At 46.5% G+C, this 24,099-nt stretch overlaps 1 protein-coding gene across 1 annotated transcript in view; it reads right to left on the bottom strand.

The window, feature by feature from the left end:
* LOC109909579 (endothelin-converting enzyme-like 1) overlaps positions 1 to 23,832 on the bottom strand; it is a 35,361-nt gene extending 11,529 nt beyond the window's left edge. The window contains 10 exon segments of the mRNA XM_031796939.1: positions 87 to 161; positions 879 to 977; positions 2,058 to 2,280; positions 14,049 to 14,173; positions 15,742 to 15,834; positions 15,905 to 16,015; positions 16,241 to 16,309; positions 16,453 to 16,755; positions 16,757 to 17,614; positions 23,732 to 23,832. Coding sequence (XP_031652799.1) covers positions 87 to 161; positions 879 to 977; positions 2,058 to 2,280; positions 14,049 to 14,173; positions 15,742 to 15,834; positions 15,905 to 16,015; positions 16,241 to 16,309; positions 16,453 to 16,755; positions 16,757 to 17,314 — 1,656 coding nt within the window. The 5' untranslated portion in view covers positions 17,315 to 17,614; positions 23,732 to 23,832.
* Between the last annotated feature and the right edge of the window lie 267 nt (positions 23,833 to 24,099).

The raw sequence follows: 24,099 nt of genomic DNA, 5'->3' as shown, positions 1-24,099 counted from the left end.
TTTTGGCCTTCCTCTATTTCTGATGTCCATCCAGTTTGATTTCTATTTGTAACTATGCTATTTCACAAAAGTAAAAGTTGTCTCACCCCGTACTCCTGGTCTATGAGCTCTGGTTTGAGGAGGAAGTCTGGATAGCCTGTCATCACCATCATATGCTGCAGCTGAGAGAGGGAAGGGAGAAAAGGGTCAGAGAAAAAAGATGGGGAGAGAAAGAGAGAGTGAAAGAGAAGATGGGGAGTGAAAAATAGACTGCAAATATTTAGCTGCCTTATCCTTCATAGACCACACACACATGAGCAGACTGTTAAAATGGGATTATACTGGAGATCCGTTTGTTTCAGCAGGATCAAAAAAAAGGATCAAGACCTTATATTCTGAAATTATTAGACAACATTATCAGATAGGGATTTAATAAACCAGTATTAGACAACATTCTCAGATAAGGATTTAATAAACCAGTATTAGACAACATTCTCAGATAGGGATTTAATAAACCAGTATTAGACAACATTCTCAGATGGGGATTTAATAAACCAGTATTAGACAACATTCTCAGATAGGGATTTAATAAACCAGTATTAGACAACATTCTCAGATAGGGATTTATTAAACGAGTATTAGACAACATTCTCAGATAGGGATTTAATAAACCAGTATTAGACAACATTCTCAGATGGGGATTTAATAAACCAGAATTAGACAACATTCTCAGATAGGGATTTAATAAACCAGTATTAGACAACATTCTCAGATAGGGATTTATTAAACCAGTATTAGACTGATCCAGAATAAAATAACCCCTGCTGTCATCCTAAATGGTAATACAGCAGGCCTACAGTATATTTTTGGTTATATATAAGGTAGTGTGGAATCCTGACCTTGGCCCTGGCTGCCTCCTTGGTCACCTCATCCATCCAGTCCAGCTCTTGCAGCCGGAGGTCCAGTGAGTGCTTTATGTCCTCTACCAGCTCCTGTACCTGTGGGAAGATAATATGGGTTGGAGGTTAGAGGTCAGTTGTCAAAAGGTTCCATTGGGAGTGGGCCAGAGAGATAGCAATATTGTGTACGCCCAACGCCAAATAGACCCTTCGCCCCCTGCTCCTGCCCCTAGGCACTTTCATAGATCTGAAACAGAAAGGATGGGTTAGCTGTCATATGTAGGAAATTCCAACATAAAGTGCCTATGGCTAGGTTCTGGGGTTGAGGCTAGGTTGGCATTGAACACAACAGAGGGGGAGAGAGGGGTGAGACAGAAGGAGGAATAGAGGATGAAGAGCTTAAATAAAGAGAAGGGTCAGAGGGGTTAGAGATGCCATTGGAAACCACATCCCCTAGAATGAAGAAGACAATATATAGAGGCAGACTAGAAAAGAGAGGGTTAAGGTGTGACGATGGAAGAGTGGGATGGAGAGAGAGAGAGACATTTTCAAATCTAATTCACCAAACAATTACAGAAAGTAACAAAGAAAGAGAGACAGTCAGAGACAGAGGGACAGAGATAGAAGCTGCCCTACGTTGGCCCTGCTGTGAGGAGAGATGTAGAAATAGAGAGACAGAGATAGAAGCCGCCCTACCTTGGCCCTGCTGTGAGGAGAGATGAAGAAATAGAGAGACAGAGATAGAAGCCGCCCTACGTTGGCCCTGCTGTGAGGAGAGATGTAGAAATAGAGAGACAGAGATAGAAGCCGCCCTACCTTGGCCCTGCTGTGAGGAGAGATGAAGAAATAGAGAGACAGAGATGGAAGCTGCCCTACGTTGGCCCTGCTGTGAGGAGAGATGTAGAAATAGAGAGACAGAGATAGAAGCCGCCCTACCTTGGCCCTGCTGTGAGGAGAGATGTAGAAATAGAGAGACAGAGACAGAAGCTGCCCTACCTTGGCCCTGCTGTGAAGGAGAGATGTAGAAACAGAAGGACAGAGATAGAAGCTGCCCTACCTTGGCCCTGCTGTGAAGGAGAGATGTAGAAACAGAAGGACAGAGATAGAAGCTGTCCTACCTTGACCCTGCTGTGAAGGAGAGATGTAGAAACAGAAGGACAGAGATAGAAGCTGCCCTACCTTGGCCCTGCTGTGAGAGGAGAAGTGTTGCTTGACGAAGAGTGCTCCCAGGGCCATGCCAAAGTGTTTGTTAGCCTGGGTGAGACACAGCATCCCCAGCTCCAGCTGACGCTCCGTACCATCAATCTCCCGGGAAAACTCATGGATGGTGCTTCGGAACGCCGTGGACAGGTGTTCACTGAGAGCTGCTACAATCCGCCACAGCATGTAGTTATGGAGAACCCTGGCAAGAGAGGGAGGAGGTAGAGAGAAGGGGGGAACGATGAGTTTTAGTTTTTAACAAGCCTTTTTTGTATAATTAAGGAGTGCCCCTACAGAGATTCAATGTAGAATCCTCTGAAAAAGAGAGAAGCAAAAAATATAGAAGGGGGAAGAGAGGAGAGATAGACAGAGAGAGAGAGAGGGGGAGTAAAGCAAAGGAGATACAAGCAGGTTAGAGAAGAGGAGAGAGACCGAGAGTATCGGTGGGGGGAAGAGAGGAGAGATGGACAGAGAGAGAGGGGGGGGGAGTAAAGCAAAGGAGATACAAGCAGGTTAGAGAAGAGGAGAGAGACCGAGAGTATCGGTGGGGGGAAGAGAGGAGAGATGGACAGCAAATTAAAAGAGTCCAAGAGTGACTCAGACGAGTAGAAGTAAAAAATAAATAAAAAATTATTGTATTTCATTCATGTATTCAAATGTTATTTTCTCTTCTCAGTAAAGTAAAGTTGTATTTAATGCGTTGAGGGATCCCACAGAATGAACATACCATTCTGTCCTCAGGACAATTGGCCCTGTCTCCTACTGCGAGACTTTGCTCCACGTGAAACACTTTTTGTTTTCTGTTTTTATTTTTTACACGCGTGCTGCATATTAAATCCAAATTGCTTTGGCAAGGCAGCCCCAGTGTCTCGCCAACAAAGCACTTCTGAAGTGAAATTAATTGAGAAGAGAGAGGGAGAGCGAGGAGGAGGGAGGAAGGAAGGAAGAAGAAGACTCAGTGTCCTTGTTCTTTTATACCTCTTATAATCAGTACAGATCAGTATGTTGTAGGTGTGGCAGCTTCGCTTGGTTTTGTGTGTGTGTGTTTGAGTTTGTTTACATGGTTGAATAAAAACACCTGTTTATTCATTTGTTGCAGATGACTTGTTTGCAAGGGGCATAGCTAGAGTATGTGTGTGTGTGTGTGTGTGTGTGTGTCAAAATCTAATCCCAGATAGAGTTGGTACGTGGGGTGGTGGGAAGATTTAGGAGACCTGTGAGATTAGATGGAAATAGCTGTAGTAAAATGTATTCTAATGATCAAACAATAGCCCTGAATCACAATGGGATGGGAATTAAAAATCATGAGAAGACTGGATTGTAATGGAGCCCATTATTAAGACAGAATACAATGTCCATCCAGAATACCTGCAGACATTACCTTCTGTAATAATGGTCGTACAGCTTCTACCCACAGTCTAACTTCACTATTCACACAAACGCACACAACCACATTCATACACACTTCTCATTGAGGTGAGTGTGAGTGATAGAGTGACAGACAGATGAGCAGAGAGAAAGGAGGGAATGATAGGGAGAGGAGGAGAGGTTGTAAAGAGACACTGGTGTTGTCATTCATGTTTCAGCCTCATTGGACATCAGCTCATCTGGTTAATGGGATTGGAGGCAGTTGTCTGGGTCTTGTCAATAGAACCCAGCAACATGGGGGGAGAGAAGGGAGGGAGGAGGAGGGTGGGAGAGAGAAGGGAGGGAGGAGGAGGGTGGGGGAGAGAAGTGAGGGAGAAGGGAGGGTGGAGGAGAGAAGTGAGGGAGAAGGGAGGGTGGAGGAGAGAAGGTAGGGAGGAGGGTGGGGGAGAGAAGTGTGGGAGAAGGGAAGGTGGAGGAGAGAAGGGAGGGAGAAGGAGGGTGGGGGAGAGAAGGGAGGGTGGGAGAGAGAAGTGAGGTAGAAGGAGGGTAGAGGAGAGAAGTGTGGGAGAAGGGAGGGTGGAGGAGAGAAGGGAGGGAGGAGGAGGGTGGGGGAGAGAAGTGTGGGAGAAGGGAGCGTGGGGGAGAGAAGTGAGGAAGAAGGAGGGTGGGGGAGAGAAGTGAGGGAGAAGGGAGAAGGAGGGTGTGGGAGAGAAGTGAGGGAGAAGGGAGGGTGGAGGAGAGAAGGGAGGGAGGAGGAGGGTGGGGGAGAGAAGGGAGGGAGAAGGAGGGTGGGGGGAGAGAAGGGAGCGAAAAGGAGGGTGGGGGAGAGAAGGGAGGGTGGGAGAGAGAAGTGAGGTAGAAGGAGGGTAGAGGAGAGAAGTGTGGGAGAAGGGAGGGTGGAGGAGAGAAGGGAGGGAGGAGGAGGGTGGGGGAGAGAAGTGTGGGAGAAGGGAGCGTGGGGGAGAGAAGTGAGGAAGAAGGAGGGTGGGGGAGAGAAGGGAGGGAGAAGGAGGGTGTGGGAGAGAAGTGAGGGAGAAGGGAGGGTGGAGGAGAGAAGGGAGGGAGGAGGAGGGTGGGGGAGAGAAGGGAGGGAGAAGGAGGGTGGGGGGAGAGAAGGGAGCGAAAAGGAGGGTGGAGGAGAGAAGGGACGGAGAAGGAGGGTGGAGGAGAGAAGGGAGGGAGAAGGAGGGTGGAGGAGAGAAGGGAGGGAGAAGGAGGGTGGGGGAGAGAAGGGAGGGAGAAGGAGGGTGGGGGGAGAGAAGGGAGGGAGAAGGAGGGTGGAGGAGAGAAGGGAGGGAGAAGGAGAGAAGGGAGGGAGAAGGAGGGTGGGGAGAGAAGGGAGGGAGAAAGAGGGTGGGGGAGTGAAAGGAGCGAGAGAGAAAGCGAAAGAGAGAGAGATGGGACGGGACGACACAGGGTTTAAAAAGGAATATGTGCAAGCAAATAACTAGAGAATTAAACTGAGGGTGACAGAAAGAAGAAGCCTACACACAAAGGAGGCCTTGTAAAAAGTGTAAGTGTGTGTGGAATTGCTTCTCCACTCTCCCTCTGACTGTGGGGCTCTGACACATGGATCTGAACTGTCTGAATGACAGGAGAGGAACACATTTGTTTTTAAACATTTTTATTTGACCTTTAACTAGGCAAGTCAATAAGAACAAATTCATATTTTCAATGACGGCCTAGGAACAGTGGGTTAATAACTGCCTTGTTCAGGTGTAGAACAACAGATTTTCACCTTGTCAGCTCAGGGATTCGATCTTGCAACCTTTCGGTTACTAGTCCAACTCTCTAACCACATACTGTTCTAGTGTTCTAGTGTCTGTGTGTTTTCTTTTCTTTCACTGTCTGTCACTCTTTTGCCACTCAGCAGGTTGAGAAGCTCAGTGAGTTCTCACTGCGAGAATAGACTAAGACTGTATGCATTCCTACAAGTGTGTCTATGAGTGAGTGTGTGTGTCCGCCCGCCCCCTCTCTCCAGGCAGTATGTGGTGTGAGTGACAGTAACCCATGGTGGAGGCCACAGCCCAGCATGTCCAGAGCCCAGACAAAGAACTGTTTCTGGGCTGCATTAGTGACCTCCCAGGGCCTCTCAGCTCTGCTGCTCCATAAAGCAGACAGATGTACGGCTGGCCTCCGTCAAACACCTCTGTCACAGCCTCACCCCCTGCCTGGCCCAAATGTGACTGTATGTGTCCTAAAGAGGTGTGTGTGTGTCCTAAATAGGTGTGTGTGTCCCAAAGAGGTGTGTTCCTCTGTCTGTGTGTGTGTTGCTCTGTCTGTGTGTGTTGCTCTGTCTGTGTGTGTTGCTCTGTCTGTGTGTGTTCCTCTGTCTGTGTATATGTTTCTCTGTGTGTGTGTGTTCCCAAAGAGGTGTGTGTGTGTCCCTCTGTCTGTCTGTGTGTGTTTATAAGAAAGAGAAAGAGTGCTTGTGAGCGGATGTGTGTGTCTGGGCGTGAGTGCGTGGTTGTTTATATCAATGGGATCGCTCACATGTAGGTGTGAATGTTCGATGGTATCTCTCTCTCTCTCTGTGTGTGTGTGTGTGTGTGTGTGTGTGTGTGTGTGTGTGTGCGTGCGTGCGTGTTCGTGTATGTGTGGGTAGCTGTGTAATTGGAGAGTCATAAAGAGCAGTGGAGAGACCCCACACTGAGAAGCACAGGGGCATTTCTCATCACTTATGCAAATGAACAAAGGGGTGCACAGTGGGTAGTGGTAGGAACAGGAGTCCGCCTGTGTGTGTGAGGAAACAGCGACGCTAACCTTTGATTAAAAACAGATAATGGAGAGAGAGAGAGAGAGAGAGAGAGAGAGAGAGAGAGAGAGAGAGAGAGAGAGAGAGATAGAGAGAGAGAGAGAACAGATGAGCAGATGAGCTCCCGCATTTTTCAGCATGTTTTTTTTTTTGTTAGATAAACTTGGATTTTTCACCAAGGACATATACAGGATACTACCCTCCACAACATAACCTTCACTCCAAATCCAAACTCCAAACCTACAACGTGATTTTGGACAAGATGACCTGGAACCATTCTTACTACCAAAGATTCTTATTTCCAAGCTATACAGCAAATGCTCTGACAAACAAACAACAAAAACCTGAAAACACCATCCAACCTGGAACTGAGTGAGTCATGTTAAGCCTGAAGCTACTTTTAATGCCAAGAAGAAAAACACATTACAATGATATATTTTACTTTATAAGGACTGAATGCTAAGTTACGGCTACCAAGCTTGCTAGGACAGAACATATCTGACTGTAACTTCAATTAGCACTGAGGTGTGAAGCGAGAGGTGTCAAATCCCTTGAGCCCAACAATGGCAGGAGAGTTGCACAGCCTACCCCACCCAAATGCAGAGGCCTTTGAAGCCCCCTCTCGCTGTTCAGAGGTCATTACAATACAGTACCCTCTGGAAGTAAAAAATGAGAAGGCACAAAAAAAGTACAAAAAGAAGCTCTTTATGGAAAATCAAGAGATACTTTTTGCTGACTGCCATAAAATGGGAACATAAGCAACTTAATCTTCCACACAGATCATCCCCTGGCATGGCACCGTGCTATATTAACACACTACCTCTCTGGTAAGAGGGGGGTTGTTAGTGATGGGTGGATACTCCGCATATTAGACAATGAGAGCTCTGAGTCAGCCAATGTCAACCTGTACAAGTCTGGAACAGTAATGGTACAGGGCAACCCCAAACAGTTTCAGCTGGACATTCACATAATTAAAGAGAGAGCTCAGCAGGATAAGCTTTCTCTTGAGAAAGATACCCCCAACCCGAGCGTGTCAGACCAGACCTCTTAATTATACAACCCCACAGACAAGCAACCCCAAGCGGTAAGTCAACCTCCCAGCACAGAGTACTACTCCCTCATTGAAATGAAGGATCAATTCACCCACCTGGAGGTAAGTTAGGTGGAGCAGGAACAGCAGGTGAACACACTCAAGTCAGCACAAAAAAATGGTCCAGCTCAACAACACCCCCTCAACCAGACCTGGAGGTGGAGAGAGACATATCTGCACTCTGGCTTGAGGTGAGATAACATCAACAGGAGAAGGAGCAGGCAAAGAACATAACACTAGAGGAGAAGGTGAGAAAGATGACGTGTGACAGAGAACAACCCATAAGAGAGCTTGCCACCCCCGCAGATAAGCCAGCAGAACAGCCCACCCCAGAACCTGACCACAGCCTCAACATCACAGCAGGTCAGACAAATGAAGAACCCCAAGCCCAGGGGATCCCACCCTCTCTGAGCACCCCCCTGTCAGCCACCCTGATAGCCCACCTGACAACCCCCCCACACTCACTGAGAACATATACAAGCCACAGATTTTTACTCCTTATGGACTCAAACTGGAAATATATATATAAGAAAATAAACTTTTTCCCAAACATACAGTGTCTAAACTCTGGTGTCAACACACACTAGACCTTCTGTCTGAGGACCAAATAAAGGTCACCCAGCCACATAATAATACACACAGGCACAAACAACCTGAGAACACAGCAGGAAAGGGTGGCCACAGCACTCAAGGGAGTGATTGAAAAAGCTTCTTCTACTTTCCCCAACGCACAAGTGGTTATCTCCACCCTGCTACCACGAAAAGACTTCCCCCCTGCCACCATACAGCGGCTAAACGCAACTATTTCCCGTGACTGTGCCTCAAAACCAAATGTCTACTTGGCCCCCCACTCCACCCTGGACTTGAACAGCATTTTTGACCAGGTCCACCTATACAAGGCAGCAGTGCCAACCTTCGCCCGGACTCTAAAGGATCTCACCCTCAACCACAGCTTCAACACTTCACACAGGAGCAACAGATCAACAGACACCCCACCCAGACCAGCGAGACAATATCCCAGACCTGCCGGACACCTCCACCCAGACCTACACATAGAGGACCCTCGCCGAGAGGACCTACATCCAGACCACAGCACTACCAGCGACATCCACACCCCCACCCCAACCAATCAACACCCCAAGTCAACCATGCCCCATTTAGGTCCCATCAGATCAGACCTATGCCCCTCCTGCCCACCCCATGCCCAGGCCGTGAGCAGGCAAACAGGCCCAAACCCCACTCTTACACTAGCCCAAGCCCATGTACCAGATGCTCAGCAGGCTCTGCTCACACTTACTGGTCTGAAGCCAAACCACATGAATAACAACACTGGACACTTTATGGAACACAAAGCCTTCACTATCTCATTCTGGAATATATATATATATATTTTTAACCTTTATTTTACTAGGCAAGTCAGTTAAGAACAAATTCTTATTTTCAATGACGGCCTAGGAACAGTGGGTTAACTGCCTGTTCAAGGGCAGAACGACAGATTTTTGTACCTTGTCAGCTCGGGGATTTGAACTTGCAACCTTTCGGTTACTAGTCCAATGCTCTAACCACTAGGCTACACTGCCGCCCCAAAGGCCTGACGTATCCAAGGCCTGAGGTCATCTGCCTTTGGCCTAAAATCAGAAGTACAGACATTGTCATCCTACAAGAAACATGGTATAGAGGCGATGGACCCATTGGTTTCCCTCTACTGTAGTTTACAAAGAGCTGGCAGTCCCCTGGAGGGGGAAATCAATCATTTCCAGTCCCAGGGACATGTACTAGTCTATGGCTAAATGTCAGAACTGGACAAGAACCGGACACCTTCAGCACACAGGTGGACAAACACCTACCTGGAGGTGACAGCATTCCCTCCCTCACATGCCCCCCTAGGCACAACTAAGACAACATAACCAACAAAAACGGGTCACAACTCCTGCAGCTCTGTTGCATGCTGGGTATGTACATAGTCAATGGTAGGCTTTGAGGGGACTCCTATGGTAAGTACACCTATAGCTCATCTCTTGGCAGTAGTACTGTAGACTACTTTATCCCTGACCTCAACCCAGAGTCTCTCAATGCGTTCACAGTCAGTGCCCACTGACACAACTATCAGATAACAGCAAAATCACAGTCTACTTGTACAGAGCAATACTCAATCATGAGGCATCAAAGCCAAAGGAACTGAATAATATTAAGAAATGCTATAGCTGGAAGGAAAGTAGTGTGGAAACCTACCTAAAAACAATTAGGAAACAACAAATACAATCCCTTTTAGACAACTTCCTGGACAAAACATTTCACTGTAATAGTGAAGGTGTAAACTTGGCAGTAGAAAACCTAAACAATATATTTGACCTCTCAGCTTCCCTATCAAATCTAAAAATGTCAAACGGAAAACCGAAGAAAATTAACAGCAATGACAAATGGTTTGATGAAGAATGCAAACACCTAAGAATGAAATTGAGAAACCTATCCAACCAAAAACATAAAGTCCGGGAAAAACCTGGGCCTATGCCTTCACTATGGTGAATAACTAAAACAATACAGAAATACACTACGGAAAAAGATGGAACAGCACGTCAGAAATCAGCTCAATGTAATTGAAGAATCCATAGAATCTAACCACTTCAGGGAAAATTAGAAAACACTAAACTAACAACAACACGAAAGGTTATCTATCCAAAACGGAGATGTATGGGTAAACCACTTCTCCAATCTTTATTGCCCCATAACAAAGAACAAACAGCAAAAATATATACATGATCAAATAAAAATCTTAGAATCAACTATTAAAGACTACCAGAACCCACTGAATTCTCCAATTACATTGAATGAGCTACAGGACAAAATACAAACCCTCCAACCCAAAAAGGCCTGTGGTGTTGGTGGTATCCTTAAATATACAGACCACAAATTCCAATTGGCTATACTAAAACTCTTTAACATCATCCTTAGCTCTGGCATCTTCCCCAATATTTGGAACCAAGGACTGATCACCCCAATCCACAAAATTGGTGACAAATTTGACCCCAATAACTATTGTGGGATATGCGTCAACAGCAACCTTGGGAAAATCATCTGCATTATCATTAACAACAGACTCATACATTTCCTCAGTGAAAACAATGTATTGAGTAAATGTCAAATTCGCTTTTTACCAAATTACGACAGACCACATATTCACCCTGCACACCCTAAATAATAAACAACCAAAACAAAGGCAAAGTCTTCTCATGCTTTGTTGATTTCAAAAAAGCTTTTGACTCAATTTGGCATGATGATCTGCGATGCAAATTGATGGAAAGTGGTGTTGGGGGAAATACATACAACACTATAAAATCCATTTACACAAACAACAAGTATGCAGTTAAAATTTAATTAGAAAACAATCCCAATTTCAATAAACTCCCATATCTATTGGCTGAAATACCACAGTGTGCCATCACAGCAGCAAGATTTGTGACCTGTTGCCAAAAGAGAAGAGCAACAAGTGAAGAATAAACACTATTGTAAATACAACCCATATTTATGTTTATTTATCTTCCCTTTTGTACTTTAAACTATTTGCACATAATGACATTTGAAATGTCTTTATTCTTTTGGAACTTTTGGGAGTGTAATGTTTACTGTACATTTTTATTGTTTATTCCACTTTTGTGTATTATCTACTTCACTTGCTTTGGCAACGTTAACATATGTTTCCCATTGAGGGAGGGAGGGAGGAGGGAGGAGGAGAGGGGAAGGGAGGGGGAGGGGGGAGAAAACAGAGAGAGGAGGGAACATGAAGCGAGGGGTTTATCACTGAAATCACCAGGATGGAGAGAAACATGGAGGAAGGGGAGAAACAAAAGAAAAGACACAAAATCTCCAGAGCCTCCAGCGACTTGAGGATCAAAGTGGATTGGCTGTAATGCCGGTCGTCACCACAGTGACGGTAATAAGGGTGATTATAGTAAAGAGGATTATGATAAGATTAATATTACATTATCTGATATTAAGTGATGTGACATTTTATGAGAGCACTCACCCCACTGTGTGTCTCTTTTCTCATTTCAAAGAACATCTTACTCAAGAACTGATATAACTACGTACAAGAACAGAGAAAAAGGAGGAAAGGAGATAAGAGCAGGAATACAGCTGGAGGGAGAGAGGGAGTTGTTATGAAGGATGAGGGGGGGAAGGGGTATGAAGGATGAGGGAAGGAGAGAGGGAGTTGGTATGACGGATGAGGGAGGGAGAGAGGGGGTATAAAGGATGAGGGAGGGAGTTGGTATGAAGGATTAGGGAGGGTGTATGAAGGATGAGGGAGGGAGAGAGGGAGGGGGTATGAAAGATGAGGGAGGGAGTTAGTATGAAGGATGAGGGAGGGGTATAAGGGATGAGGGAGGGGTATGAGGGATGAGGGAGGGGTATGAATGATGAGGGAGGGAGTTAGTATGAAGGATGAGGGAGGGGTATGAAGGATGAGGGAGGGGGGAGGGGGTATGAATGATGAGGGAGGGAGTCAGTATGAAGGATGAGGGAGGGAGTTAGTATGAATGATGAGGGAGGGGTATGAGGGATGAGGGAGGGGGTATGAAAGATGAGAGAGGGGGGAGAGGGTATGAAAGATGAGGGAGGGAGTTAGTATGAAGGATGAGGGAGGGGGTATGAATGATGAGGGAGGGAGTTAGTATGAATGATGAGGGAGGGGGAGGGGTATGAAAGATGAGGGAGGGAGTTAGTATGAATGATGAGGGAGGGGTAGGGGGTATGAAAGATGAGGGAGGGAGTTAGTATGAAGGATGAGGGAGGGGGAAGGGTGTATGAATGATGAGGGAGGGGGGAGGGGGTATGAAAGATGAGGGAGGGAGTTAGTATGAAGGATGAGGGAGGGGTATGAATGATGAGGGAGGGGGGAGGGGGTATGAAATATGAGGGAGGGGGTATGAATGATGAGGGAGGGAGTTAGTATGAATGATGAGGGAGGGGGGAGGGGGTATGAAAGATGAGGGAGGGAGTTAGTATGAAGGATGAGGGAGGGGTACGAATGATGACGGAGGGGGGAGGGGGTATGAAAGATGAGGGAGGGAAATTAATGATGATGGAGGGGGGAGGGGGTATGAATGATGAGGGAGGGGTATGAATGATGAGGGAGGGAGATAGTATGAATGATGAGGGAGGGGTATGAATGATGAGGGAGGGAGATAGTATGAAGGATGAGGGAGGGGTATGAATGATGAGGGAGGGAGATAGTATGAAGGATGAGGGAGGGGTATGAATGATGAGGGAGGGAGTTAGTATGAATAATGAGGGAGGGGGGAGGGGGTATGAATAATGAGGGAGGGAGTTAATATGAATGATGAGGGAGGGGGGAGGGGGTATGAATGATGAGGGAGGGAGTTAGTTATGAAGGATGAGGGAGGGGGGAGGGGGTATGAATGATGAGGGAGGGAGTTAGTATGAAATAATGAGGGAGGGGGTATGAATGATGAGGGAGGGAGTTAGTATGAATGATGAGGGAGGGGGTATGAATGATGAGGGAGGGAGTTAGTATGAATGATGAGGGAGGGGGAGGGGGTATGAAAGATGAGGGAGGGAGTTAGTATGAATGATGAGGGAGGGAGTTAGTATGAATGATGTTGGAGGGTATGAAGAATGAGGGAGGGGGTATGAAGAATGAGGAAGGGGCTATGAAGGATGAGGGAGGGGGAGGGGGTATGAAGAATGAGGGGGGGTATGAAGGATGAGGGAGGGGGTATGAAGAATGAGGGATGGGGTATGAAGGATGAGGGAAGGGGAGGGGGGGGGGGGGGGTATGAAGGATGAGGGAGGGGGAGGGGGTATAAAGAATGAGGGGGGGTATGAAGGATGAGGGAGGGGGTATGAAGAATGAGGGATGGGGTATGAAGGATGAGGGAGGGGGAGGGGGGGTATGAAGGATGAGGGAGGGGAGGGGGGTATGAAGGATGAGGGAGGGGGTATGAAGGATGAGGGAGGGGAGGGGGGTATGAAGGATGAGGGAGGGGGAGGGGGGGTATGAAGGATGAGGGAGGGAGGTTGGAGGTATCGAGTATTGAAAGATAAAAAAGCTATACAGACAGACCATCAATTGAAATGTACTGTAATTGTAACTGTAATTATATGAACTAAAATGAACTGAGAGATAGTAGGCTACAGACAGACTACTACAGACTGGCAGACAGACAGGTGTGAAGTGTAGTGTAGTGTAGAGTAGAGTATAACACCAGTCAGTATTGGAGAGCTGTCAGCAGTAGTAACAGGCAACCTGACTCCCACTAGCCCTCACAGCCACCTCTGGTGTCTGGCAAGAGCTGCCTTTAACAGCACAACACCCCCACATACACACACACTCAAAAACAAATGTATACACACTGTGACACTACAACATGACACAGGGTATAGTAATAGCCCTAGTAAAACATGTGTATACACACTATGACACTACAACATGACACAGTGTATAGTAACAGCCCTAGTAAAGGCCACACACACTAATTCAGCAACTCCTACAAAAATTCTTACACATCCTCAAAACTCATGTATCTTATGCCATTGATGTTGCATGTAACTCTCTAACCTTTGCATTCTTCCTCTGCCTCTCATCCACCCTTTCCCTCCTCTCCTCCTCCCACCCTCCCACCCTTCCCCTCCTCCCACACTTCCCTCCTCCCCTCCTCCCACCCTTCACCTCCTCCCCTCCTCCCACCCTTCCCCTCCTCCCCTCCTCCCCTCCTCCCACTCTCCCTATCTCTCTCACCTTTTGGAGGTGGTATTGATGATCTCTGAGACTTTCTCCATGTAGTCAGTAGCCAACACCACAATCTCTTCATCCTCAGAGAAGTTATCATGGAAGATTCTGTCCAACAAACGTTTCCAGTGCAGCTGTAGAGGCAGGTTAGAGGAGAGGAGAGGAGAGGAGAGGAGAGGAGAGGAGAGGAGAGGAGAGGAGAGGAGAGGAGAGGAGAGGAGAGGAGAGGAGAGGAGAGGAGAGGAGAGGAGAGGAGAGGAGAGGAGAGGAGAGGAGAGGAGAGGAGAGGAGAGGAGAGGAGAGGAGAGGAGAGGAGAGGAGAGGAGAGGAGAGGAGAGGAGAGGAGAGGAGGTTTGAGTTTTAGCAAGATAAGAAAAAACGATTGTTAGAAACCCCTGCTCACAGTTTAGGTCATCCACAACACAAAGTCCCTCCTTAATTTCGGAGCATACAGCATCCCTGTAATCCCAAATGGTCTCATAATCTCCCACTATTATTAACAGGCAATAGTGGGATAGTAGATAAGAGTGAAAGAGAGTGAAAGAGGGAAAGGTGGAGAGGGATGAATCAGTATGAACATAATTTGACCATGTCTGTCTGTCTGAGCGTGGACTGATAATCCTGAGCAGGAAAATAATCCTTCAGCAACAGGAAATGTGAATTATTATGTGGATTATAATGAATGTACATTTTTGTAGCAATTGATACATTTTTTGTTAGGGTAAATCAAGTCAGAAACCTTAGAAGTCATTTTAAAATCCAAATACACTACAAATTTGCATTTTGTGATGTGCAATAAAATTCTCAGCAACAAAAGAGTGATCAATTAAGATCCTACATCTGTATATCTAATTGTCCATCTGTCTAACCAACAGTTACAGCTACTGTCTATTACTCCTCCCCTGGGTTTTGCTGTCTGTCTCTACATCCATCTGTCTGTCTCTCTGTATGTCAATTTCACTCACCATTTGCATATTTTTAGTAATCTCTTTCACATTTCTTGTATTCTTTCTTCCTTTCTTTCTTTTTCTCTCATGTTTCTTTCTCTCGTTTTATGAGTGATGCTAGTGAAGCTCACATCATCCTTCTCTCTCTCCTTTCATGTTCACTCCCCCCTTCTCTCCCCTCCCCTCCCCACCCTTCTTCTCCAATCAGAAGTGATGGAGCAGCTCTGAATTCTCCATCAGTTTTCTGCTGCTCTCCAATGCACCTTATGGCTCTCCCCTCCTGTCTTCCACCCTCTACTCCCTCTTTCTCTACCCGCCCAGTCCCTCTCTCCCCCAGATTCATTCCATATGCTCCTACATCGGTTCCCCTCTGTCTCCTTTCCCTCCTCCTCCCTCCATCCTCCTTCTGTAGTCCCCCGTCGACCACCATTTATCCCGTCCTCTCCCGTTCTCTACCCTCTCTCTCCCTCTCTTCCTCCCACCTCCCTCGTTCCGTAGCCCCCCGTTGGTCTCCTTCTATCCCTGCAGGGCGGACAGCTTCGCTGAGCCACAGAGGGGTGAGTATGAACGGTTTACAGGGCGTAGAATGGCCCCCCCGCCTCGCACGCACACACACTCTTCACAATGCTCTGCTGGAGTTCAGCTTTTAATCCATCATACTTCTGCCCACACACACACACACACACACACACACACACACACACACACACACACACACACAATACATATGTGTGTGTGGTGTGTGTGGTACTCACACTGGGAGCGATGTGCTGTAGTTTTCTCAGGGTGATGCGGTTGTACATAATGCTGATGTCCTTTCTCTGTTCATCATACTCAGACACAGTGATCTGAAACAGAGGGGAAGAAACATTAGAACTGAACACACACACACACACACACACACAGACATAGACTTACGCTGGCCAGGCGTGTTTCCAGCTGTAGGATCTCTTTGGACTTCTGAGTGGCATTGTGAGCTCCCAGCATGCTTAGCAGACGCTCCATCAGGGCCTTGTAAGCTGCCAGGATCTGTCCATGACATCATCATTAATGGACATTGGACAACAACATGACATCATTATTAATGGTCAATGGACAGCAGTGTGACATATGACGGAGCAGACAGGATAACAAAGGGAACAGCGATGACAGGAACAAACAGGTGGATAGATGGAAAAGAAAGGAGTGGGTCGATAAGTGAACAGATGGAGAGATGGAGTGGTGGATAGAAAGAGGGAGGGGGTAATCCTTTACCTTCACACTGTCCTCATCCTGCCCCAGGTACAGAGTCCTCTCAGGCAGTGTGAGCCCCTCCTGATCAATCTATAAATACACACACAGTCAAGAGAACACATATGAACACGTGTAAACAACAGCGACATGTAAGTAAACAGATGGTACATCTGTCAGATGATAAACAGTAGGTGTTCACAGACAGACAGACACATACATACACACATACTTACCCTGATAGCGTTGCGTGAGGAGTTCTTATCGTCTACGTTGACAGTGAGAGAGAAGAAAACAGCTGTGCTGTACACCCCCTGGGTCCTATAGAGCAGCTCATCAAAGTCTGGTCTGGCTGGTGCAGTACTGCTCTCCCACCCCGCACCACCAGAGGGCACTCCAACCAGGTCCCACCCGCCACAGCTGTCAATCACCTCTGTCATGGGCCCCGACCCCAGCTTGTCAATCTCCTGGATGTTCACACAGGAGCGGTAGAACTCTTTCACCTTGCGTTCAGCCGAGTCCACGGTTGTGCCGGCGCACGGGCTCCAGCAGGAGGCGTCGTAGCTTCTCCTCGTTGTGCTCTCCGATGGCGGTGATGATGCCGTAGCTCAGCTTGTCCTCTGGGATGCCATGGCGTCGTAGCCAGCCGCCGCAGGCAAAGCTGTAGAAGTCCTGGCAGGGCTGGATGGTGGGGTCGATGTTGGCCTGGACGAAGCGTGCAGCTCGGACTAACGAGCGTTTCTTCTGGCAGTCCTGTCTGCAGTGCGCCTCCTGCTGGAAGTCCAGGGAGATGTATTTGAGTGCCAGCATGCTGCCCAGGATGACACACATCCCCGCAGCGAACACCAGAGCAGAGAGCAGGCAGATCTCCCTGCGGCTCCATCGAGGAAGTCCCTGTCCGCTGTTGATGCCACTCAGGTCCCGACTCCGATCACTAGCCCCACCCCCTTTGCCTCGGCCCCGCCCAACATTACGGTCCAGGCTCCCACCCAAGTGCAGGCTCATGCCGTTGCTAAGGGTGCCACTGCTATAGCGACCACCATACTTGACCTCCTGGAACTCATCGTAGTGGGCCGTGAGGGAGTATGTCTTCTCCATGGCAACGAGGGTTGATTAGCGTTACGTTGTTGAAAAGAGAGAATGATAGAGGGAGTGGTGGAAGGTGGTAGAGAGAGGAGTCTTTTAGATGGCCATGTCCCTCCAGGCCTGATATGAGAGAGGAGGTCGCCCACTAGAGGGCTAAAGGGGTAACGCAGCCCAAATGCCCTTGGTTCTTCTGAACACACTGCCTCGTGTATGTCTCCTCTGCTACCCTTACCGTTAGAGAGTTAGGGACCACTGAGGCTATCTCTTGGGTCTTGGTCTCTTTCCTTTCCCCCCAGTGGAGCCTCAGCCTGTCTTTCAATAGAAAAGGAGGAGAGGGAATGATTATTTTTCAACCTTTACTTAACTAGTTAAGTCAGTTAAGAACAAGTTCTTATTTACAATGATGGTCTACCGCAGCCAAACCCTAACCTGGACGAGCCTGGGCCAATTGTACGCCGCCCTATGGGACTCTCAATCACAGCAGACTGTGATGCAGCCTGGAATCAAACCAGGGTCTGTAGGGACGCCTCTTGCAATGAAATGCAGTGCCTTAGACCGCTGCGCCACTCAGGAGGTAAAGGGAGGGATGGGCGATGAGACAGAAGATGGAATACATGATTACAACACAGAGATGACTAAGGGTACTGTCTGTTGAGATGCTCTTTTTTTTCTTTCTTTCATACTGTCATTCTTTCCTAAAGTTATTTTGGATTGATTTCTGACACCCATCAATCAGGGAGATGATGTTGCTCTGTGACTCATGACTTTGGATGGATCGATAGGGAGTAGGGGAGGAGAGAGGGAGGGTTAGGAAGATGGAGAGAGAGGATGAGGGGAGGAGAAGAGAGAGGGAAGGAGAGGAGAGAGAGAGGGAGAGGAGGGGCAGACAGAGATGGAAGGATGGGAATGGTGTGGGGGAGTTATTTAGACAGGCAGGAATGGACATTCTGCAGAACTGGTTGTGAGGACACACACACACACACACACACACACACACACACACACACACACACACATACATACACATACCAGCCAGGTCACCTGTGATACAAGTCAGTATTCAATGTCCATCCATGTCTGATGATGTGGAAACTGGCCACTAGGGGCAACAGTGAGTGTGGTTACCTTCAAGGATGTTTTGGTTTTGCTAAGGTGTTGTGGACAGAGATGGAATGATTCAAGCTCAAATCCAGTGTTAGAAATGTATTTTTGTTTTAAGCCTATCCCAAACCATTTGTAGTTAATGCCTAACCTTACATTTCTGAGTTAATGCCTAAACTTCACCTTAAACACTTTGAAATTTGATGTTTAAGAAACATGGATGAACATCTAATTCTGACATGAGATGGTGAGAGTTAGTAGCACACACACACACACACACGTAAAAAAGTATAAATGAACAGAGATCGCTATCTCAGGTTTCAGAAGTTCGATAAGTCTGAGAATGGCTTTTCACTATAGTGGATTGTGACAAACAGCAATACACACCCATCATCATAACACATACACACACAGACACAAACACACACACACATGTTTTGCCTCAGGAAAGTGAGCAGAGAGATTACAGATTTGGAAAGTGGGCAGACTGCTCCAGATCCTCAATACATCACATGTGTAGTATGCCAGGGTGTGTGTTGAGGCCTAGGGTGTGTGTTGAGGCCTAGGATGTGTGTTGAGGCCCAGGATGTGTGTTGAGGCCCAGGGTGTGTGTTGAGGCCCAGGGTGTGTGTTGAGGCCCAGGGTGTGTGTTGAGGCCCAGGGTGTGTGTTGAGGCCTAGGGTGTGTGTTGAGTCCCAGGATGTGTGTTGAGGCCTAGGATGTGTGTTGAGGCCCAGGGTGTGTGTTGAGGCCCTGGGTGTGTGTTGAGGCCCAGGGGGTGTGTTGAGGCCCTGGGTGTGTGTTGAGGCCCTGGGTGTGTGTTGAGGCCCTGGGTGTGTGTTGAGGCCCTGGGTGTGTGTTGAGGCCCTGGGTGTGTGTTGAGGCCCTGGGTGTGTGTTGAGGCCCTGGGTGTGTGTTGAGGCCCAGGGTGTGTGTTGAGGCCCTGGGTGTGTGTTGAGGCCCAGGGTGTGTGTTGAGGCCCAGGGTGTGTGTTGAGGCCCAGGATGTGTGTTGAGGCAACAGTGTGTGAGCATCTGGCTCTGTGTTTGTTTGGCTGTTACTAGTCTACCAAATCAAGCCAGTGAGTTGTATTTCCCTTTAATTTACACTTGGCAGCCATTGTAATTGTGATTATCTTTCTCTACAATTCATTATTGAAGAGTTTAATTCCAAAACGATGTATCCACCAATTTTTAACATTTGTGTTATTTCATCAGAAAGGATTTCTTATGGGTATCTTCGTGTATGTGTAAAATATTATTGTTCTCAGATTTTAGATGTGTATGAAAATGTATTTTTTTGCAAAAAGCTATATATCCATTGTTTAGCTGGAATAGAATGTTAGTATCCTGTATATTTGATTGTGATATGTGGTGGCCTCAACTAGCTACAGTATCTTCAGATGACTACATTTACTGTAAGTCACTCTGGATAAGAACATCTACTAAATTACTAAAATGTCAAATGTAAATGTTTTACATACAAATCTCACATTACTTGTTTGAATTATAATTTATAATTATTTTACAAATATTGATGTTACAAATGTATAATTTGTAAATGTCATTATTAAAAGTGTAGTTATTTGCTACATTTAACTCAGTAAAACCAGGCAGTACTTCTTATTTCTCTGAGTGATGTGAATATACAGCTTTTTGCCCAAAAACATTATTATGTGTCTCTCTGAAATGAAACCATCAAGTGATAGATTTTAAACAAATACACGTCTGTCATTGAACAAACCCATGCCATGATTAGATATTGAAAAAAACACACCAATCTCTTTCATAAGTTCTTTAAACAATGTAAGCTAATTTAACAACATTTCAGAAAATGGATATATGGCATTTTGGAATGAAACTTTTCAATATGTACTCTATGATGACCTGATGTCTACGATAGTCCAGTACCCCAAATATTGGTTTTGAGTGTAAAAAATTGAGATCCACAGCAGTGGATCTAGGTCCAGTGCTGGTTTTGCCAGGAACAATTAGTATTCATAAACAAGAGTATAAACCGCACACTGAAAAAATAATAAAAATAAGTACACACCAAAGTCATTGTTTTTGAGTGTGAGAAAGAACAAATAGTCTGCATTATATCAGCGTATGTGTGTCCAGAATCTGAATTTGAGCATGTCTGTGTATAACTAGATCTAACTATAATTGTGGTTTGCATAATCTGTAACAGGATAGGAGGGGAGGAAGAGAGGAGGGGAGGAAGATGATGTTTGTTCAGAGGGAGAGACATTGGGGACAGAGACACAATCACATCAATGACCTGCCTCCCACTGATGAGATGCCAGACTGCAAATCAACATTGCTATTCACACCTGCTCAACTTTAGCCAGTACAGAAACTATAGAGAGGAGGAAGAGAGGAGGAGAGGAGAGGGGGAGAAAGAGTGGTGGAGGCAGAGTTGTTTCTCTGTGTGAGAGGAGAGAACACACTGGGCACAGATGTCAATTCAATGTCTAGTTTTGATTTCAATTTGATTGAGTTGTCAACTATTGTAATTTCATTGTGAAATCAACAAAAAATCTCACCATGTCATTGGATTTAGGTTAAAAGTTGCGTGAAAAATACTAAATGCCCTTACGTTGAATACATTTTGCAAATCCAATAACATAGATTTTTGGAGTTGAAAGGACATGGAAACAACGTTGATTCAACCAGTTTTTGCCCAGTGGGAATGGGGGAAAGGGGGAAGAGAGAAAGTGCAATCAAGGGAGAAATGGAGTGAGGTAGAAAATATTTGTTGCACTCTTTGTGGAAGGGGAAAATAGGAAGAAAAAGGGTGACAGAAAAAGGGTTGAATGTGAATAGAGCCCCACAGTGGAGGTGTCATAATATCCATAAAACCTAGCGGTCAAACAGGGAAATGGTTCCAATTGTTTATCCACTATTCATTTTTCCCGTATGGGATTTTTATAAACACTTAAAATAAGGGCAGTGTTTCATGTAGGCTTACCCTGGAGTGAACAACCAATAACCATGTAAATCTCTCTTGGACAAGGTGACTTTTATCAATATATTCGGCTCTATTTACACTCCGATTCAAAAATGCTAATTAGCATCAAAGTAGACATCAAGCAAAACTACAAATCCCTGCAAGCTCCTGCATGGCAGGAGGGGAGGGGGGTGAGGGGGGTACTGCGGTGAAGGGGGAATGGTGTTTCTTCACAAGATGTCATTATCTATCCTCTCCATCATCCATCACGAGTCACAACTCTCCCCCTCTTTCACACACACACATTACAAACATACTTACTCACACTCCCCAGACACCCACCTTATGCTGTATCTCTTATCAACATACACACAAAGACACAAATTGGTAGGATAGCCTCGAGCATGGAGAGGGACACACACACTTACATCCAATCTGTCCTTAAAACAATTACAGAATCAAAGCACACACTAACTGAGTCCTCTTGCAGTGGGCAGACATTAACTTGTGTTGCCCACACTGCGTGGCTAATGGATTGGATCTGAGTGGCATCACTATGAGAGGAGAGGCTGATGAATGGCTCTATACCAGACATGATAGGTCTAATGTCTGAGAGTGATATTAATGCTGCTCTCTGTCCTGCACAGTCCATACACACATTCTTATACGCGGATTCACACACACAAATACTCTGTCTCTCTCTCTCTCTCTCTCTCTCTCTCTCTCTCTCTCTCTCTCTCTCTCTCTCTCTCTCTCTCTCTCTCTCTCTCTCTCTCTCTCTCTCTCTCTCTCTCTCTCTCTTCTCTCTCTCTCTCTCTCTCTCTCTCTCTCTCTCTCTCTCTCTCTCTCTCTCACTCACACACACACACACACACACACACACACACACACACACACACACACACACACACACATTGTCTAAATGCATCATAAATACACTCAGGATGATGCATAGTACCCAACCAGTTGTCAAGCTCTTCTAATATATAGCCTATCAGGAGGAGCACATAGATAGCAGCAGGCCAAAGTCCAGTTCAAACAACTCTAGGCACATACACACGCAGGAAAACACACATAAATAAACATTATTATACATAAACATTGCACACAAGAAAACCTCTGTTATGCACAAAAAGCCCACCACACCCATCTTGGCCAGAGTATGGCCTGGGTTCCTAACCACCCTCCATAAATCCTAGATACGATCAATGGACCGAAGGGCACCACGCCCGAGGGATCAGGTTCAGATCAATGCTATTATTATCCAATTCATTTCAGCGCACAATAGGTTATTGTATAGAATGGGAGCAGGGGAGGGCGCACGCGTCTCTGGCTTTCCTGCCGCCTGCCCTGCACACGCAACCACACAGACCGGGCTTGGAGACCCGGGTCAGCGCCATACTGTAAAAATGTTTATTTTCTTCTAATCAAAGTGGTCATGGACCCTGACGGATCACATTCAGCGGTACTGGAGTTTCTGAGCAGGCCGGTTCCCACTAACTCTTATCGCCGCCTGCCAGATTCTGCACACACAACAGAGTGCGGTAGTGATGGTGTAGGGGCTAAAGACAGCTATAGTGTGACATCGTTTTCGAGAACACTATTGCAAAAGGACCAAAGGGAACCTGAAACATAACTACTTCTCACAAGAATTTACACTTTCCGTGTCTCTCTTACACACAGTCACTGGTACTCATGTGTGACATAACCACACACACGCACACACACACGTTCCCGGGGATCGTTTAACCACTAGCTGGACCGCTATTGCACAAATAATTGAGCGTCCCAGACCCACCAGGGCATCCCGGGTCCCTTCCTTTCTCCCCTGTCACGCAGCCACCAGGCGCGGGCTGCTAACTCAATTAACCCGGCTAGGGTGACCCCATCGAGCCCCTACACACACAGTCAATACGCTCGCTACCGCCACTCGATATTATTGGAGTCACTGAAATTGATACGAGGATAAGCCGCGGAGCTACGAGAGTGAGAACGAGTCGGGGCTCCCGAGTGGCGCAGCGGTCTAAGCACAGCATCTCAGTGCTAGAGGCGTCACTACAGACCCTGGTTCGATTCCAGGCTGTATCACAACCGGCCGTGATTGGGAGTCTCATAGGACGGCACACAATTGGCCCAGCGTCGTCCGGGTTTGGCCGGTGTAGGCCGTCACAGTAAATAAGAATTTGTTCTTAACTGACTTGTCTAGTTAAAAATAAAAAAGGGGTTGCAGATGATCGGAGAGCTCTCTGTTTCTTTGTACCCCGTGGAAAACTCATGGCGCATGAAATAGCCTCCTAATCTTATTCTGACATCATTTTGTTTTCAGTTGTCAAAGTCAATAATGTTCATCTTTATAACTTTTATATTAAACGTTCTCACCATCACTCATATGGTTGCATTGGTTGCATTGGTCCCACTGGAGAAACCAGAGCACTGCTCCCCGTTTAGCATACATGGGCTTTAGAACACATTCATCAAGCTGAGGATCGTGAAATAACACATTAACATTCTACTGTCTGTCAGTGGCTATGAATGTGATAGAAAACAGTATTAACTTGACGTCAGTGCTGTTGCAAACAGATCTAACTGCTGGGAATTAGACAGACATGCCACGATAGAAATGTAGAATGGGTACACACACACTTACCGGCACAAATGCAGTGTTCAGAGTCTTTCCATGCGCTTTTGATGCAAGTGTGGTCTGCGATAGTGGTTCAGATCGTGTCCTGTCCATGCATGTACATACA

This window comes from Oncorhynchus kisutch, linkage group LG18 (assembly GCF_002021735.2).
Source record: "Oncorhynchus kisutch isolate 150728-3 linkage group LG18, Okis_V2, whole genome shotgun sequence".
NCBI classification, from domain to species: Eukaryota; Metazoa; Chordata; class Actinopteri; order Salmoniformes; family Salmonidae; genus Oncorhynchus; species Oncorhynchus kisutch.
Note: the sequence above shows the minus strand (reverse complement) of the source record. Positions and strands in the feature narration are given on the sequence as shown.